The sequence below is a fragment of the Sander lucioperca genome, chromosome 12 (genome assembly GCF_008315115.2).
Source record: "Sander lucioperca isolate FBNREF2018 chromosome 12, SLUC_FBN_1.2, whole genome shotgun sequence".
NCBI lineage: Eukaryota > Metazoa > Chordata > Actinopteri > Perciformes > Percidae > Sander > Sander lucioperca.
Window position 1 is genome coordinate 25,003,704 of NC_050184.1, and position 18,129 is coordinate 25,021,832.

Sequence of the window (18,129 nt, forward strand, 5' to 3'; positions counted from 1 at the left end):
GCAATGTGTTGTTATGACTCTTTATTTACATTGGCTCATTCATACTTAATTCATGAGGCATAACTCTAGATGTGCACAAAAACGATTCTGTTTCAATCACATTAAATATGTTCCACCTGTATAAAAACTAGTCAAATATACACAGACAACTGGATGTGTAAACAATCAGCTAGAATAATTGTGAGCTATAAGCACTCTCCAGGAAATATGTGTTCTATAATTTACAACACTTGACATTGTTTACATTGCAGTCACTAATCCAAGTAACCAATATTTGAAGATTCCTGACACACATTTCAGTGTTTTCTGTAGGTTGAGAATTTATTTGTGATGGGAAGCCCTGACATCCCATAACACTCATGAGTTTTTTAGGAAAGTCATTTTTCCAATTTATATAATTGCACATTTAAATGGACCTTTGTTGTTGATTATGGCTGGGAGAAAATATCTTTGGGTGGGCTGTATATGGGCTGTATATCTATATCCCAAAAATAGAAGGGAGCTCAAGAGGAATCAGACGTGTGAATACAGACTATAAATACACTCATGTTGTGTTTAAAAGCTGCTGCTCATTTTCAATGTAATACCTATTACACTATTATCTGCAATGAGTGAGAACCCCTCCCAGAGGGAATGGTCCGACCATATCAATGACAAATGTTTACATTTGACTGATTTGTCGTGGAAAACGTGCATTGGTTCAGGAATATAGAATGACAGACAAACTGTTGACAACAACACCTCTCACATATGAGTTCCCCCTGAACCTTTTACTCTCTCTCTACTCTCTCACACAGGCTATAAATACAGACTCCTATTAGTCCAGTGTTACATTCTCCCACTCAACCCCCGCCCCTTCTCTGTGTCTCTCACACACACACCACAGAGCAAGAGAGCTGCAATGACGTATTGCTGGCTGTCTCATTAGAAGATATCATAAAAAGCCTGTTGCCACAGAAACGGCTCCCTGTATTTCCATGGCAACCAGCCACCATGTCAAGGTGCTGCATTCTCCACTACTGAAGGGGGAGGAGACAATGACGAGCAGTAGTGAGCAATAGAAAAGCCAGCAGTCTAAGAGGAGGAGGAAGATGGTGAGAGTTGGAACAGTCCGACCCCTGCTGGTTACATCCGAGTGCTGCAGGACACATCCTGGAAAAAATTGGGAGATTCAGGGCTGAGGGTAGGAACATTTCAGAATATATTACAGCAATGACAAGTGATAAGTGAAGCTGAGAGAGCTCCGAACTGTAATTTATATTCAGAGTGATGAACTCACAAGTACGAAGTCAGTCTGCCCCAGTTTTTTGAGACTATGAAGCACTGCATCATGAATTGTGACAAAAAGCCTGCTCTTTGGGATGGACTCTGAAAAGAAACCTGCCGTTTCCAGCTGCTCCACGACACATGCTAATATTTGACCACACAGGAAAACATGCATGACAATGAGTGGTCTTATAAATGCATGAGACAGAAAGCATTTTGTGATTATAGAAATAAATATTTATGTTTGACTGATGTGTCCCACAACAACGTGGCTGCACTGAGGCTGAGAACTTGACGCATTCATTATCTAAAGCTTCAGTGCCTTGACTCCGCATTAAGGACACTACGTTTGTCTTTGTTTCGCCTGGTGTGCCACTCACCTTGGCAGCTTGCTAGATAGATGTCCACATCAATCTTTCCAAAGTCCCTGAATATCTGGTAGAAAAAGACAAATATCACTTTATGTCTGTTTTTGTCTTCATTCTTTTAAAAATGTAGATGGACACTTCGTTATTCACTTATTTAAACAACTGATTGTTCAACTGATCAATAATGTTAATGAACACAGATCCTGGCAGACACATACATTTTTCAAGGTCTTCACAGTGACTGTGTCCACAAAGCTGGTTGTCGCAATGTCCAAGATGATGCTGTGCGTACTCGATCCGCAGGCCTTTCCCTTTTTCTCACCACCCGGTTTCGATACCTGGGTGATGCTGTCAAAAATGTGGCTACCCGTGTCTGAATCTGAGTCTGACATGGTTGTGTCATTTTGGTAAGCCCTGTTCACTTGGCCTTTACTATGGCCACGTGTAGAGGTTTCTGTCAGGCTTAAGGCTACAACATTCCCCTGGCTCTGTCCCTTCACTCCTGCAGAGACTTTCCTCTCGTTCACCTCTGAGAATGTGCCATTGGACAGGTGGCTGACTGCTTTTCTCTGCCAAAAAGTTCATAAAAATGGGAATAACTATTAGTGATTTATCAGTTCAAATCCATAATTTGTGTAACTTCAGGTATCTCTAATGTGTCATTTAGGATATCATACTTGTTTCTTCGCCTCCATTTTAGCTTCCTTTTTCTCTTTTTCTTGTTTACGCTTCAGCTTTGCGTCTCGTTTTTTCATTGCAGTCAGCAGCTTCCCAATTTCAAGTCCACTCTGCACAAAAAGCCAAGCATTACATTAAAGAGAGAAGAGGGAAAGTTAGACGAGTGAGAGTGATAATGGAAGCATTAAGGGTGCTGTAGACAGCGGACAGTGATTACATCTTGTAATCAACGCAAACACACCTTCTCTTGCAGGGCCTCCAAGTACATCTCAGCATTTGCGTAGTAAATAGTTGTAGATGAACGGAAGATTTTAATTCCTGGAATCTCTTTAGCCTGTAGGGACACATCATGAAGCAGAAGGGTTCAGAAACGTCTATCCTGTTCTGTTTTTATTTGCACTATGTACCTCCCTCAGGTATTGTGTAACTAAATGGAGTTATTCTACTACCTAATGACTGAAGGTTGGGCTAACTCTGAATATTTTATATATCTATATATATAGAATATTTTCTTATTTACCCTTTACCCCTAATTGTATCTTATAACACGGATAGTTTTGCTTTTGTGTGAACAATTTTTAAGATTTTGGATTTGATGCTATATGGAAATAGTATTACAATTAATCCTGAGGTGGACATGAATGTCTGTGCCAGATTTCATAGCAATGTCTCTGCCAAATTTCATAGTTGGCAATAGTTTTCAATAAACACATTTCAAAATCCCAAATGCAACCTCACAGTGGTGCTAGAGGAAAAGTTAGGTGATCATCATGTCATTAGGATTCATCCTCTGCGAATGATGTATGTCTGTACAACATTTTTCCAATCCATTTGGTCAATGTTGGCATCTGTCAGTATACGTGAAAACTTTTACCTGCTGGTGGCGCTACAGGAAAAGTCAGGGGGTCACCAAAGTCATTAGGCTACCATTAATATTTGCACCAAATTTCATGGCAATCCATTGAATATGTGTTAATATATTTAAAGCTGGACTTTAAGTGCTGGAACAACAGTGCCATACTTAGCCAGGCTGCCTGCAGTTCAACAGCAATATGGAATTATTTCCAATGAACGCTGCTGACAGTGAATTGTACATTACTGAACAACCTAGACTCTGAATTATTCAATCCAAAGCATGGTTAAATACTACAAGTGGTAACTGAGAAAATATCTTCTCATGATTTTGGTGAACTGACCCTTTAATTTTCTGTGGATGAATATATTACTGAGCATCTTTAATTTCTCACTAAAAGACTCTTACCTCCTTGTAGGTGTCTGTGTCCAGATACAGGGCAGTGCCTGTCACATGGCCCAAGATAGAGTAGCGGGGTCTGAAAGGTATTTAAATGACATCGTTATTGCAGCTCTGTGAAAATCTCATCAAAATATATCAGTGTTTAAATCAACAATTAATAATTAGCGGCATGTAGTTACACTTGTGTCCTAAAGATGACAGTGAGCATGGAAAAGCCAATGGCGACAGCCAGACCCAGGTCCAGGTTGAGCAGGAGTGTGCTTGTGAACGTTACCAGCCACACCAGCTAGAGGGCAGCATGAACACTGACAGTTAGCAGGGTCAAAGTGCTATAAGGTTCGTACAACATATAACTGAGCAAAATGAGTCTTATAGAGACTAAAGTCGTACCAGATCAACCTTGTTGGTCTTCCACAGCATAGGCACGTCCATGAACTGCATAAACATTCCTTTCAAATTAACAAACACTATTGTGGATAAGACAGCCTGAGGAACACAAACACAGATGTATTGGCATATACCCACAACCTTATTGATTGTTAAAAATTGTGTGGAGAAAGATACGCAGCATTAGAGTGTAACCTTGGGGAGGTCTGAAAAGAGAGAACCTATTTTCAAAACTGTGATGAGCACGATGATGGACGAAATCACCCCCGCAACCTGACAAAACATAAACACACACACAAACACAAACTTATTATACAATAAATGGTCTTGTGGTCAACATAAGACATGTTATTCGAGGTATTTGTGCTGTGTGTGCACATATGTCCATTGGGGGGGGATCAATACAGCATAGAATCGTGATATTTTCCGTGACAATACAGTATCGATACATACGCCAAGTATCAATCTTTAATTATATAAATTGCACATGACAATAACTTTTTGGTAGTAGAATACCAAAATCAATTGCTTTTTCAGTCCACTAGATGGTGCAGTTGGAAAAAGTTGGAAAAAAGGTAATAAATTGCAAAATCTCGCAGAATATTGCTATATGTTTAAAATCGCAATAATATTGTGTCATGAAATAAGTATTGTGATAATATTGTATTGTGGGAACTCTGGTGATTCCCACCCCTAATGTCCATGTGTGTGTTTAGGCCTACTTGTGTCTTGCCCCCTGTGCTCTCCTGGACAAGGCTGCGAGACAAGGAGGAAGTCACAGAGTAACACTGAAAAAAACTGCCAACAGTGTTACAAAGACCCAAGGCAACCAGCTCCTGGATAAAAGAGAAACAGCAAACAGACACAAGGTTTTAGTTTAAAGTAAAAACATGCTAGCCTAGAAATCTAGACGCACCCTAGCAGCAGCAAATTTAATTTGCAGCCAGGGGGGTCTAGGCACTCTGTTGGCTTGCGAGCTGGAAAAACCAAACTCTAGTCAGGCCAATCACATCGTGTATAGAGTCCATGGGCGGGCTTATGGCTGCTGCTGCTGGGAACAGCGGTCTTCTGGAAGACTTGGAGTTAAGCTTTTCTTTGAGAAAAGAACAAAGAACGGCACCAAAGTCATTCTTAAAAAAGGAAGATGTGTTCGGAGTTTTGCCAAACGGATAGGGCAAAAGTTTAAAGCCCATGTTGCAGGTTAACCACCACTGTTGATTCATAGGTACATAACGCACTCAACATATTTATATCATTGTTAAAAATGTCTCCAAATAGTGTTAAGGCCAGTTTTTGGTATTAGTGGGTTTTTTTAACGCAATTCGGTGATGACGTCACGTTGGGGAGACGTGCCTCAGCCTAGTACCAGAACTATGGTGACTGACTGGGATGAGGAAGAGGTGTTTTTATTGTCAGTGAATAGCACCGAGTGAAAGTCAGTGTTTTCTTTATATCTAGTGACAGTGATCATGTCGTTAGTTCAGATAAGTACCGATAAACTTATCTATATCTAGAAATAGAAGGCATCATGCTAGCTATGGGCTAACTTGCCAGTCCCACCTGTGAAATCCCCCAACGTTGTAAACACATTTTCGATTAGATATCTCACGTTTTGATGGTAGCCTACTAGCTCCAGTAACAACATATTTGCCTAGTGTTTATTTATTACTTGGACGGGGATGCTGCTTGGCTTTTCACAAGTTTAGACAGCTAGCTAACGCTACGCCGACGTTTTGCTAACGTTAGCGCAACAGCGTTAGCCTAGACGGCTAGGTAAATATTACGACTGCCTTCGGAGTTTCCTATATCTGCGTCCATGTTGTCAACATAAGACATGTGGCGTTAGTGCTCCTTTTGTACCATACTTGTATTGAATGAAATGTTAAGCTTCGCTCCTACGAGATGGGTGGGTTTTTGTTACGTTACACACAAAGCTAACTGGCTATAGTTAGCCTGTACATATGCTAGCGGAATTAGCTAACGTTGCGTAGCCAGCCAGCTACTTTGGCAGTAGTTTCAGCGCGCTAACCACGACAGCTAACACATCCACAAATGTCTCTATTTCAAACATTACTGCAGGTTGACTGCTTTTAGCAGCAGAGGTCGATTGTGGGCGACAATACTGTCGTGGTTAGCTCGCCGAAACTACTGCCGATTGCCGAAGTAGCTGGCTGGCTACGCAACATTAGGTAATGTCCGCTAGCATGTGTACAGGCTAACTATAGCCAGTTAGCTTTGTATGTAACGTAACAAAAACCCACCCATCTCATAGGAGCGAAGCTTAACATTTAATTCAATAAAATTATGGTACAAAAGGAGCACTAACACCACAGGTCTTATGTTGACAACATGGATGCAGATATAAGAAACTCTGAAGGCAGTCGTAATATTTACCTAGCTAACTGTTGCGCTAACGTTAGCAAACGTTGGCGTAGCTAGCTGTCTAAAAGCCGAACAGCATCCCTGTCCAAGCTGTGTTTCACTTTCCCTCCAATATTATTACACACATAATAAAGACACATGGACACAAAAGCCATATTTTGCAAGACCAGTGGCACAGACCGAGACCATAGACAGCGAACCGAGAAGGGGCTTTCGTCTGTCGTCTCCCCAACGTGACGTAATGCAATGCATTGTGGGGGAAAAGAGAATTATTGCAAACCGCTGTAAAATAGTACTACTTTTTCGTATTTTATTCCGTTTTGTGATATCCATTGTATTTGATGTTGTTGGGTACCAACAAGCAAATTGCGCAAATTCGTTAGAAAATAAACCCTGCAAGATGGGCTTTAATCTATCAGCTTCGCTACCTTCTTCGTTGCTCGTCCTGGTTGTAGCATATATATATATATAATATATAGTAGGTCTTTAACCTTCGGGTTAATAACGCAGTGTACTATTCATTAACTTTATGGCCATGTGGCATATTTAAGACACTTGATTACATAAAGCGTGTTGAGAATAAAGAGAGATTTAAAAAAATAAAAAAAAAACAACTTCTGTATGTCTACACATGCAGAATTGTGGAGTAAGCACAGGTTGTTAGAGGTTCTTCCTTTGTGTGTGTATATATTTCCACGGGTACATTAATAGTTTTTTTTCCAATAAAGCGATGACATGGCCTGATGTACTTGAAAAGGGAAGAACGTGTAGTTCAATATCAGGCCATGGTTTGGCATAAAGAATGAATAATCAGAGGAGAATAACTAAACAAAAGAGATCATCTCCACGATACATGCTCTTCTGTAGTACCTGTCATCTCTTTTGTACATGCTTGTTTCATGAAACGTGTCTACATTTTATTCAGACAATCACATCTCATTAACATTTGCCAGATGCACAACAAGTTATCAAAAGCAGAACTGTATTGCTATCTTGTGAAGATAAACTGCAAAATAAATGTACTGTAACTGCAACTATGCGTGTAGCACATATGTTTGTGTTCAACTGTGAGGCGAATCCTGGATGGCTTTGTAACATGATGTCATGCACTGTGAGACGTTTAAAGCATTATTACATTTAGAAATGGTTTAGTATAATTATTGGCTTGAATGCATCTTTGGCCAACTCCTTAAGTGGTTTAGGCGATCAAATTTCAGCCTGTCAGTACTATTAGGATATAATTCAGAAATTGATGTTGCATAAAATGACTTGTAGATTGGATGGCTTGGAGAAACAAAAGAAAAATATTTTCCTAAAGTGCACAAATGAAAAAATTATAATTTGGAAACGGTGCTGATCTGTTCTTTAAATCTAGACGGGAGTTAGGGATTAGTATAACATAAAACTAATGTTGTTGTTGCTTCTGACACACTGCCGTGACTTTAATCTGAATCCAAGATTCCTCACCTGATTGCTATCCACCTTGTAGCCATGTTTGAGGGCAAATGTTTTGCCCAGAGAAATGTTGATGGCATAGCTCACAATGGCCACTGCAAAAGCATCGCCTATCACTTCTGAGAAAAATGTGGCATTTGGAGCTTGAGGGGCCTTGAGCCTAGAGCAGGAGGAAAAGATGAATGGTACAGGTGTTTAGCACTTTTATCTTTATCTGAGTCCTGACACACAGGCAGATCCACAAACAGGACATTAGGACAGCTAACATTATTATCAGGTTGTTAAAAACTCTTGACATTAAATTTAAATTGTGACTATGGACCTAAATGTTGATGTGATATGTCTCAAACTCCAGCAGCATGTGTGACCCGTTGCTGACTTTCAGTCTTGGAGCTATTATTTAACATATAATATGGAATTTGCCTGACTTCCATATTATAGAAACACACCCAACCTTTTTTTTTTTATCAAAAATGACCAACATTAGAATTCCATTAATATCAAAAGCTCCTATTAGCTTGTCTATGCATTACAATGATCTGTTATTATACCATTTTTTACACATCCATGTTTTATGCCTAGGGAAAAAACTATTTCCACCACAGGAGCTTCAGATACACTGTGACCCTGTTTCTTTGCAGGCTATGTAACATTGTCTTATCAACAGCAACATATCTCCACAACCACAAAATGTTGTACTTTTGTGTCTGTGATCTTGTGAACAGTATTGCACCACATTTCAACCACACAAAGATGACCTTACCCACTGGGAATCTCTCCAACCACATCAATGCTGTATTTACTCGTCAGTCCGCAGAAGTGGGTGATAATTGTTGCTGCTATGATCTGTTGAAAAAGGGCACAAGTAATGTTGGTTCTGTATGTGGGGTAAATCATTACTTTAAGAACACACAAGTCCTCTTTTTGGCAAGTGTAGACAAGGTCATCAGTACCTCAGTCCAGTATGATCACTGGGGTAAAGATGCCCCCTGCTGGACTATTAAATGAACACACCTGTTGTATCAATGAAAAAAGAAGAGGGGAACAGCAAAGCAGGAAACGTACCACTACGATTTCTATCGGGATGGGCATAGGCAGCTTCTGTCTGTAGCAGGCATTGATTTCTTTGACCACAATAAGAACAAAGAGCGCAACCAGGCTGACCAGCAGCTCTGGCACTTTAGTCTCCGGCAGCAGCCGACAAACATCCACCAGAGTCTGGAGAGGAGAAGAGTGGAGGAGAGAAGGATGGAACAGAGGCAGAAAGTTGGAAATCAGTGTGCACAGGTTTAGGTGGTCGGCCCACTGGCTTTGCCACCATGCTGTTCTTAAGTAGAGGGGGTGGACACAATTGTAAAAAATGTCCAACAATACAATACACCCCTGCAGTGAATCTAAATTCAAAGCTTGTAATGTTTTTTTGTTAATTAGAGACTGCCACAGGTGTATTTTTGTTTTTACTCAACTCTACTCTGATATTCATACTTTTGAGACCCTACCAGAAGGACAACTCGATTACACCTTAAGCAGGGAGAAGAACAGTTTATTATATATAATGGTACCTAGTTTTCCCTGCCTACCTCTACCCAACTTCAACCTAAGCAAAGATCTAATAAACCAGAGTAACTGAAAACACCTGTGTAGGTGTGCTTGTAAGTAAACAAGTATTAGTTCTGAAAAGTATCTTAAAGGGATTAAAAAAAAAACCTGCTTATTCGCTTTCTGGCAGAGAGTTAGATGAGAAGATCAATACCACTTGCATATGTGCAGTTTCAATAAAAGGATACAGCTAGTTAGCTTATCTTAGCACAAGACTGGATTCAGGTGGCAACAGCTAGCCTCGTTCAGTTCCAAGGTAACAAAATCCCTCTACCAACACATTATATCTAATTTGTTTAATCTGTACAAAAATGTTTTCTTGGTACACTAATAGGAGCATTAACTGCTCAATGCTGCTGGTTGCGTGACAAATGGTCGTCCTGGTCAAGAAATAGTCCAGTCTGTAAAATTACGTTTTTTTTACTCATTAGCTAGTCCAGACCAATGGAAGTACATTTCCAGGATAACTGCCTAACATCCCTCACCTTCCGCTCTCTGTGTGTTGCCGTTCTCAAATTCTGTTAGCTAGCAAGCTGGAGGTTTGTTGTTATGTTGTTATGCGGCACATTTTCTTAAAAAATGCGATGAAATTGCGGGAACTTGCGAAAATTGCGGTTTCATCATGGCTTCATCGCAGGGTTTGCAGCTTTTCGATGATGTTCACGTCGCGTAATTAGATCACTTGATAATGTTCCCATGGCAACAGGGGAAAATGGCTGCTTTTGTGTGAAGTAAACGCAACATTTTTCAACTTTCTGCTAAGATATATGACTTTTTTTGAAACAAAAATGCGGGGATTATGAAATCATGCAAGCCCTGCATATTTTGCGCGGAAATCGGCAATTTATGCGGCAAAAGTGCGGCATATTTGAAAAAATGTGGACTTCAGCTGATTTTGCATTGAATTATGCGCTCGCATAATCGCGTTTTTCTGGAGGGACTGACTGACTGCTGGGGATTGCTCTAAACGTAGTACACATGGCGATTCACTGGTATAAGAAAATTATGTTTAACCATGTTATTATTGTGTGTGATATTGTATGTGGATTTTTCTTTTGCGGGGTGCAAATGTTCCACCAAAACAAGTTCCTTCCCAAGACTATTTTGCAGAGGCACCTCTGCGTCCAGAGCTTAGCACCGCCCAAGACGATTGTGATTGGTTTAAAGAAATGTCCCAACCCAACGCGTTTTTTTCTTCTATCCCAGAATGTGTAGCTTAGATAGATGGATGGTTATCTGTGGTTATGTTTAGAGTTAAGGTTAGGGTTAGCTGCCTGGAAGGTGCCGTTGGAGGCAAAAAACACCATTGAGCGGTCTGACAATGCAATACTACTGAATATTGTGTTAATTATTGAGTTGGTAAGGTGCTTGTTGTAAGGTGGATTTTGTTACCTATGTGCGAGCTGCTGGCTCTAGCTTCATATTTAAAAGACAGACACATGAGTATTTGTCAGTCATTCCCAGAATGATAAACTATTCCTTTACTGAAGTACTGGTACCAAAAGTGAGTTGAGCTGAGTCGAGTCAAGCAGAACTATTCAGTTGAAATGAGGCATAAGTCTATCAATCTCTTGTCAGTATCCATATGTGAATGGTGTAATACATAATATACTCACATAAATAAGAGAGAACGGACCAGTGAAGCGAGCTGGCGTGACCCCAAAAAGATACTTGAGCTGGGAGACGCATACATGGCATGCTGATCCTGTGGTGTAGCCTCGGACCAGTGGCTCAGACAGGTAGGTTACCACAAAACCAAACCTCACCACACCTAACAGGATCTTAGAATGGTAAGAGAGAGTTATCAAAAGTAGTGAAATATGACTTAAAAGGGTTGTTCAGTTCGTCGATACAGTGACTAAAAGTTTTCAATTTTGTCAAAATGGAAAGAATGACCAACATACCTGAAAGATTCCTGCCAAGACAGTGAGGGAACATGCTATCTGTACTCTGTATGCGTCCCGTGCATCGAGGTCCACACTACCCGTCTGATTAGTGCCATTTACAATAAAGTTACTGTCTGGTGCCAGCCTCTCCGTCACACTCCCAATCATGATGCTGATCACAGCAAACGTACCTGAACATAACAAAATACAAGCGTGTTTATTCATGTTCTTTCAGTAAATTGTAGTCACTGCCATTTTCACAGACATCTTTTTTACTCACCTACTGAGATGTGTCTGGAAGTACCAAAGATGAAGTAGACCAGCACTGGGTATAGGGAAGTGTAAAGGCCAAACACTGGGCGTAAGGAAGCCAGAAGGGCATATGCCATGCCTGGTAAAAACAAAGAAATAAGAAACAAGTGATTCACAAATTCAGTGATAGAGCTGCTGTTTAAAACATTTTAATACATTTGGGGAATTTACAAACTTGCTTTCTTGCTGAGCGTTAGATGAAAAGATCAATACAGTACCACTCTCATATCTGTTTGTTAAATATGAAGCTTTAGCCAGAAGACGATTAGTTTAGCTTAAAACAAAGACAGGAGGCAGGTGGAAAAAACAGCCTGTTCTCATGAACCATACTTGGAAAAGCTACGAAAAGTTAAGCACTGTAAGTCGTATGATTTACACATTTTTTTTGCTGTGTTGCACCACATTGACTGCTTCTGTATAAGAACGCAGCAGGTCTTGTAGGGAGGATGGGTGGGCGTTAACATACAGGACATACAGAGAGTGGAATTCGCTTTCTGGGGAAAACAGAAGACTTTCATCCAGTAAATGCATGTTCCTTGGGAGTGTTTTAATACAAACATTCTTTTCCTAAACTTAACTAGTCATTTTGGTGCCTAAACTTAACTTTTGTCGCCGCATAACGCTCACTTTTTCTTGCCTAAACTTAACCGTAATCTCCGCCGAAATGACCGGCAGCTCGCGGTGCTCTGTACCTAGCACACAGTCACCTATTCTGGGTAGACCACCAGGCAACTACTGCTGACCTGACAAAGCACTACGACTGGCAGCTCACGGTGCTCTGTACCCGGCTCACAGTCACCTATTCTGGGGTAACTGGGGTAACTAGACCACCAACTACCCCTGACCTGTCTGAGCACCACAACTGGCAGCTCCCGGTGCTCTGTACCCGACTCACAGCAGAGATGGGGACTCAAGTCGCACTTAAAGGGATGATAGAATGCAAAACCGATTTTACCTTGTCATAGTTGAATAACGACAGTTTGGAGGGTAAATAGGACACACATAGAAGCTCAAAATCCCATTGATACCCCTATCCTCTGCAAATCTCACATTTTGAAACTGCCGCTGAAAACGGGCAAATCTCAACTCAAAGCTAGATGATGACATCATGATCTCAACTCCTAGTCTTTGTCACGCCCCAACATTTGCATAGGCTACACCACTGACCTGAGGTCAGCTTAGTCTTCTGAATCTAGCTAGGTCATACAGATCTCCAGAGGTCCGCTATTTAATTACTAAATTCACTTCTGAGACTTTTTTATGCGAGAAATCAACTATGTAGAGGTCAAATATGGGCCGTTTTACGAAAATTGATGGCTAATTGCAAATTTTGTCCGACTGTGTGTCGCAGTTCAGCAGGAGCTCAGCAGGCTATGTGACAGCGGCCGGTGCTGCCTCGCCGCCCGGCGTGTCCTACTTCATAGACTCGCTGTGAGCTAGCTGGATCTCCGTCACGAAGGGAAGCCCGCGGCGCTCCATACCCGCGCAAAGTCACCGGTTACTGGGTTACTGGACTACAAAATGCCGAGGCCCTGATGGAGCTCCAGGGCCTGCAGCTAGCTGCGATCTTTACCCATAGGATTGAAGGGACAGTAGCAGCTAACGAAATCCCTAATGTTCACAAAAATGCATTAAATTGAAATCGGACACCATTGTTAGCTTTATAAGACCTTGGGGTACATGTTATATAAGTGGCGTGACGAAATTCAAACTGTAAATATAGCTACTCTAGTTATGCCGGCAGCTGGCAGCCAACCAGCTCCGCGGAGCGCACGAGAAACGGTGACTTTCACTGGGTATGGAGGTTCAGGTTGCCGCTTTCTCGTCAGACTGTGTGGAGCTCTTAGCTAAAGTCCGTCAAGTCTTACCAAATTTGCAATTAGCCATAAATTTTCGTAAAACGGCCCATATTTGAGCTTTATAAAGTTGATTTCTCGCTTAAAAAAGTCTCAGAAGTGAATTTAATAAAGAAATAGCCCAACAAACAATGTATAACTTTGCAGTGTCTGAAATACGAGACCTGCTGTCTCGACTTCAATGTGTTTCTATGGGGTTCGCTCAAACCAATCAGCACGCAGCTCATCTAAATATTCATGAGCATACCATATTTGGAAGAAAAGCGCTTGTTCCAAATAGAGCCATATTCACAGGGTAGTTAAGGGCCTAATAAAATAGCATTCGGGCAATTTTCAGCCCAACCAATGTTACATACCCTATTAGGAGACCTTAAGGAACAGTGTAAAATACCCTATATAATCATTCTATCACCTCTTTAAGTCGCACAAATAGCTGACTTCACACTTGACTCGGACTCGACCCAAAAGACTTCATACTTGACTTGCGACTCGACCCAAAAGACTTCAGACTCGAGCTTCGAGACTTGTCAACAACATGTTTTCATGCAATTATTGCTTTTTAAATCTAAATTTATTCATGTATTTCTATTTTCTTTTATTGGCGCTATACGTTGGGGAAACGTATGACGAGCCTCATGTCCCCTGCCCTTTGCCATAATGTGCAACGTAACGCATGCGTTATGCCTTATGTGCTCGCACTCACATAAAAAAAAAACATATTGACATGGCGACACCAAGTCCTCCCGGAGTTGTGCCTTTTGTCATTAGTTTTGCTTTCAATTACTTGGTAAACAGAAGCAGAAAGCCAACAGCTATGTGCAAGGTGTGTGGCACCAAGATAAATGATGCCGGATCAACAACGTCGAACTTCATCAGGCATCTCAAAACGCACCCAGATAGGTCAGTCACTCACACGCTAATGTGAAAGAGACGTAACATTTAGCATATATCATAACAGGTAACAAGAGACGTTACATTTAGCATATATCACCACAGGTAACAAGCTAACCATCGCAAAGTGTTATGCTAATGGTGGGAATAGGCACATTGTATCTTTATAGTTGTATCCATATGATGTGACAGACTTGGGTTCATATTTCACCAGGTCTGAGGGCTAGAGGGATGTGTTAAATAGACCCCATAAAGTTATCCCACAACTGATTTTAATATTGTACTGTATGGATGGTAGCTACAGGACATGCTTTGAATTCATAAGATTTAACAATACAGTGTTAGGGACAGATCAGATGGCCAGAGACTTGAGACTTGACTTGGACTCGTGGCAAAAAGACTTGAGACTTGACTTGAACTTGCCCCTCAAAGACTTGAGACTTGACTTGGACTCGAGCTCAAAGACTTGAGACTCGACTTGGACTTCCAAAAAATGACTTGTGAACATCTCTGGCTCACAGTCACCTATTCTTGGGTAACTGAACCACAAAGTACCGCTGACCTGACGGATCACAACGACCGGCAGCTCGCAGTGCTCTTTACCCAGCATACAGTCACCTATTCTAGGGTAACTAGATCACTAACTACCGCTGACCTGCCGGAGCACCACAACCAGCAGCTCGCGGTGCTCTGTACCCAGCACACAGTCACCTATTCTCAGGTAACTGAACCACCAACTACCGCTGACCTGACGGAGCACAATGCGGAGCACCGTAGTCGGTGGCACGAAGTTCTGCAGCGGCTTATGTGTTTGTTTCATGTTTTTAATGTGATATATATGCTGGTTTTTACTGTAAAGTGTCTTTGAGAACCATGAAAAGCGCTTTATAAATACAATGTATTATTATTATTATTATTATTATTATTATTATTATTATTATTATTATTATTATTATTATTAGGCCAAAACAACTAGCAACTGCCGCTCTGTAGCACGCTCTGTAGCACGCTCTGTAGCCGATGTCACGTGAGCAGTCGGAGGTCTCCTAGTTTTCGTATCATACGTTTTAGTTTTCATATGATATCATACTAACCTGTTCATGAGAATGCGTTGTGGAAAAAGCTACCCTAGCTTTATTAAAAACAAAATTAATAATTAATAAATTAATTAAATTAAGGAACAAAATTTGCCTACCAACCAGAACTTCTAAGGCTCACTATTCTTGTTTGTTTAATCAGTACAAAAATTAAAATAAAGTGTAAAAACTTTATATTTAGCTTCATATTGAACAGACACATATGAACGTGGTATTAATCTTCTCTTCTCACTCTTGGCAAGAAAGAGAATAGGTGCATTTCTCAAAATGTTGAATATCCTTTGAAGTGACAAATTTGCTAGGTTTGTGAGGTGCAATGTGGATAAACTCTGAGCTTCCTCCACTGTAGGCTACACATTAGGGCTGCATGAAATGAGGAAAATATGCGATATGCGATAACATTGTTGAAAATCGCTATAACAATATTACTTGCAATAAATAAACAGATCTTAAAGTGCACTCAGTTCTATATTTCTTCTACTTTCAGTATTCTGCTAAAATACAACAAATTACTTTAAAACAAATCAAAAGCAAATAATTTCCAACATTATTTTCTTTAACAAATTGAACATTGAAATGAATATAAAAGACATGACATAAAAAAGAATGACAGTTGAATTTTAAAGTGCAGTTTTTTACTGATATTTTCTTTCAACTAACAAAAATAAAAATAAAAATCTCTGAGTGTCTTTCGTGATATGACGCAGCCTTTCGCGATGTGTATATTGCACTAGATGATATCACAATACCGATAAACAAATTATATATTGTGCAGCCCTAGTACACATTCATTCATACAAACCCTGTGGTAGATGCATGATGCCCACACTGCAGCCAGAGATCAAGTCCCCTATAGCGTTTTCTCTGATGGAGTAGTAAGGTAGCCAGCTGAGAACAGGGACCCAGCTCAACGCTGTGCGCTTTAGCCTGGGCACTGAACACCTGCAACAGTCATCCCAGTAATGTAGTACTAACCATTTATATGAAATAACTGAGCACACAATTTCACTTTCAAATTATATACCCATGGAATTGTCTATCTAAAAAGCCTATAACTTTAATCTTCTATGGGTTCAAGTTCAGGTTACTTTATTTGTACCCGTTAGTAAATTTGAAGAAAATAATACATTTTGATGTAATCACTTTTAAACTGTTTGCTGAAGAGTGATTCATTCTTGGAAAACATATTAATAATTCACATATTAATAATTCTTTATCATAAAATGAGACTTGTAAATTGTACACCTGCTACAGTTTTTATCAGCTGGCCCTGTAAAACAGTGACACAGTGGATAACACCGGCCTATGTCCTACTATTCACTTCTTATGGCAGATAGCCTACAGTGTAGCAATGAACTCAATATTAAAATGTAAGAATGCCTTTGGGTAAACAAATATTAAATATATTTCCAAGAAGAGTTTTAGCAACTTGTTACAATAACAGAGTTTTGTCCTCCTCTGCTAAAATGTAGATTACAATTCACTCATTGTTTTAATTTAATTGGGAATATTTGATCTTAAAACATGTTCAGTGTTATTGTGATATCATAAAAATTGGTTTTAGAAGTCATATATGATGCGTCACAGATTATCATGAACGCTTCCAACTAAATAAAACTTTACTGTCAGTAAAAGTCTCCTCTTTATCTTTACCTCAGGGACTCTTTCACCCGTTCACTCAGGGTTGGTTTAGTGGACCACGTCCTTTTTTGTGCCACTTCATCCAGGCATAACTCATCCAGAACCTTCCTCTGCACAAAATAACCCCCACCTGAACAGTCCCTCTCCTCAATGTCCATGTCTGTTAGACAAAATTCAGCAGACCTCCTTAACGCTAGTGTCCCTTTGAGCTCCCACAGTTTGTGAGAGCAAAGCCTCCTCACTGTTCTATACTGATTGACAGTGTGTGTTTTAGGACTGTGGGAGTGACTGTGTATTTCCTGTCCAACCACCCAGATGTCCCTGTTCTGCATGCACACACACATATGGGATAACACAAGTATTTCACGCATGTCAAACTGGAAAAACTGGTAAAAAGGATCACACAGAAACACTGCAACTGACAACAATTGTTAAATTCAAAATGGAAAAACACTTTGTGATCATTATTTAATTCTATGTTAAAAATTAAAGTTTGTATTGTTGTTTTTCTTTGATGAAGCGCCTCACTCGTTTATGGAACAAACAGTATGATGCTTAGTTTTGTGTGAATGTGCCAGATTGACATAAAAATGCTTATCTTTATGGCTGCAATAACACTTCTCATTCAGGATATGAAGTAACAATATTTTTTATTGTCAGCAGGAAAGTCGTGACACATTCTGCCACTTTATGGAATTTGGCAGTCTTTTTTTTTTTTTTTTTTTTTTTTTTTAAAGGTTGTTTACATAAACCCCAAAAAACCTATGACTGAAAGGAGACTAGCAGATTTTGCTTAGTACATGTTTGAAATCTCTGTGGCTAGTCAAGTTTTTTTTTTTTATTTAATTAAAACTTTCCTTTGAGTGACATCTATACTGCCTAAACATTTTCTCTTCTTGTTTTCAGTGAATAAAGAGACCAATCGAAATTTAGTGCAACCCCCTCCTACCATCATGAGTCAACAGAAGTATTATGTACAAATTTTAGCAATTTTTCTAAATGCGGGACATTCTTTAACATACAGTCACCTTCTCTTTCATATACCATGTTAAGTGT

General features: G+C 40.0%; 1 protein-coding gene across 1 annotated transcript; it reads right to left on the reverse strand.

Annotated features, from left to right (window-relative positions):
• Position 1: 1 nt before the first annotated feature.
• si:ch211-117c9.2 (solute carrier family 26 member 6) lies at positions 2-17,321 on the reverse strand. The gene is made up of 19 exons (XM_031316627.2): positions 17,086-17,321; positions 16,235-16,374; positions 11,557-11,667; positions 11,295-11,467; positions 11,007-11,171; positions 8,857-9,009; positions 8,555-8,637; positions 7,804-7,951; positions 4,677-4,790; positions 4,150-4,227; positions 3,958-4,053; positions 3,747-3,853; positions 3,574-3,643; positions 2,554-2,646; positions 2,312-2,422; positions 1,853-2,203; positions 1,647-1,701; positions 1,280-1,410; positions 2-1,152 (listed from the first exon to the last, which is right to left on the reverse strand). Exons 1-19 carry the CDS (start codon positions 17,229-17,231, stop codon positions 1,126-1,128), a joined length of 2,352 nt encoding a protein of 783 aa, XP_031172487.1. The 5' UTR covers positions 17,232-17,321; the 3' UTR covers positions 2-1,125.
• Between the last annotated feature and the right edge of the window lie 808 nt (positions 17,322-18,129).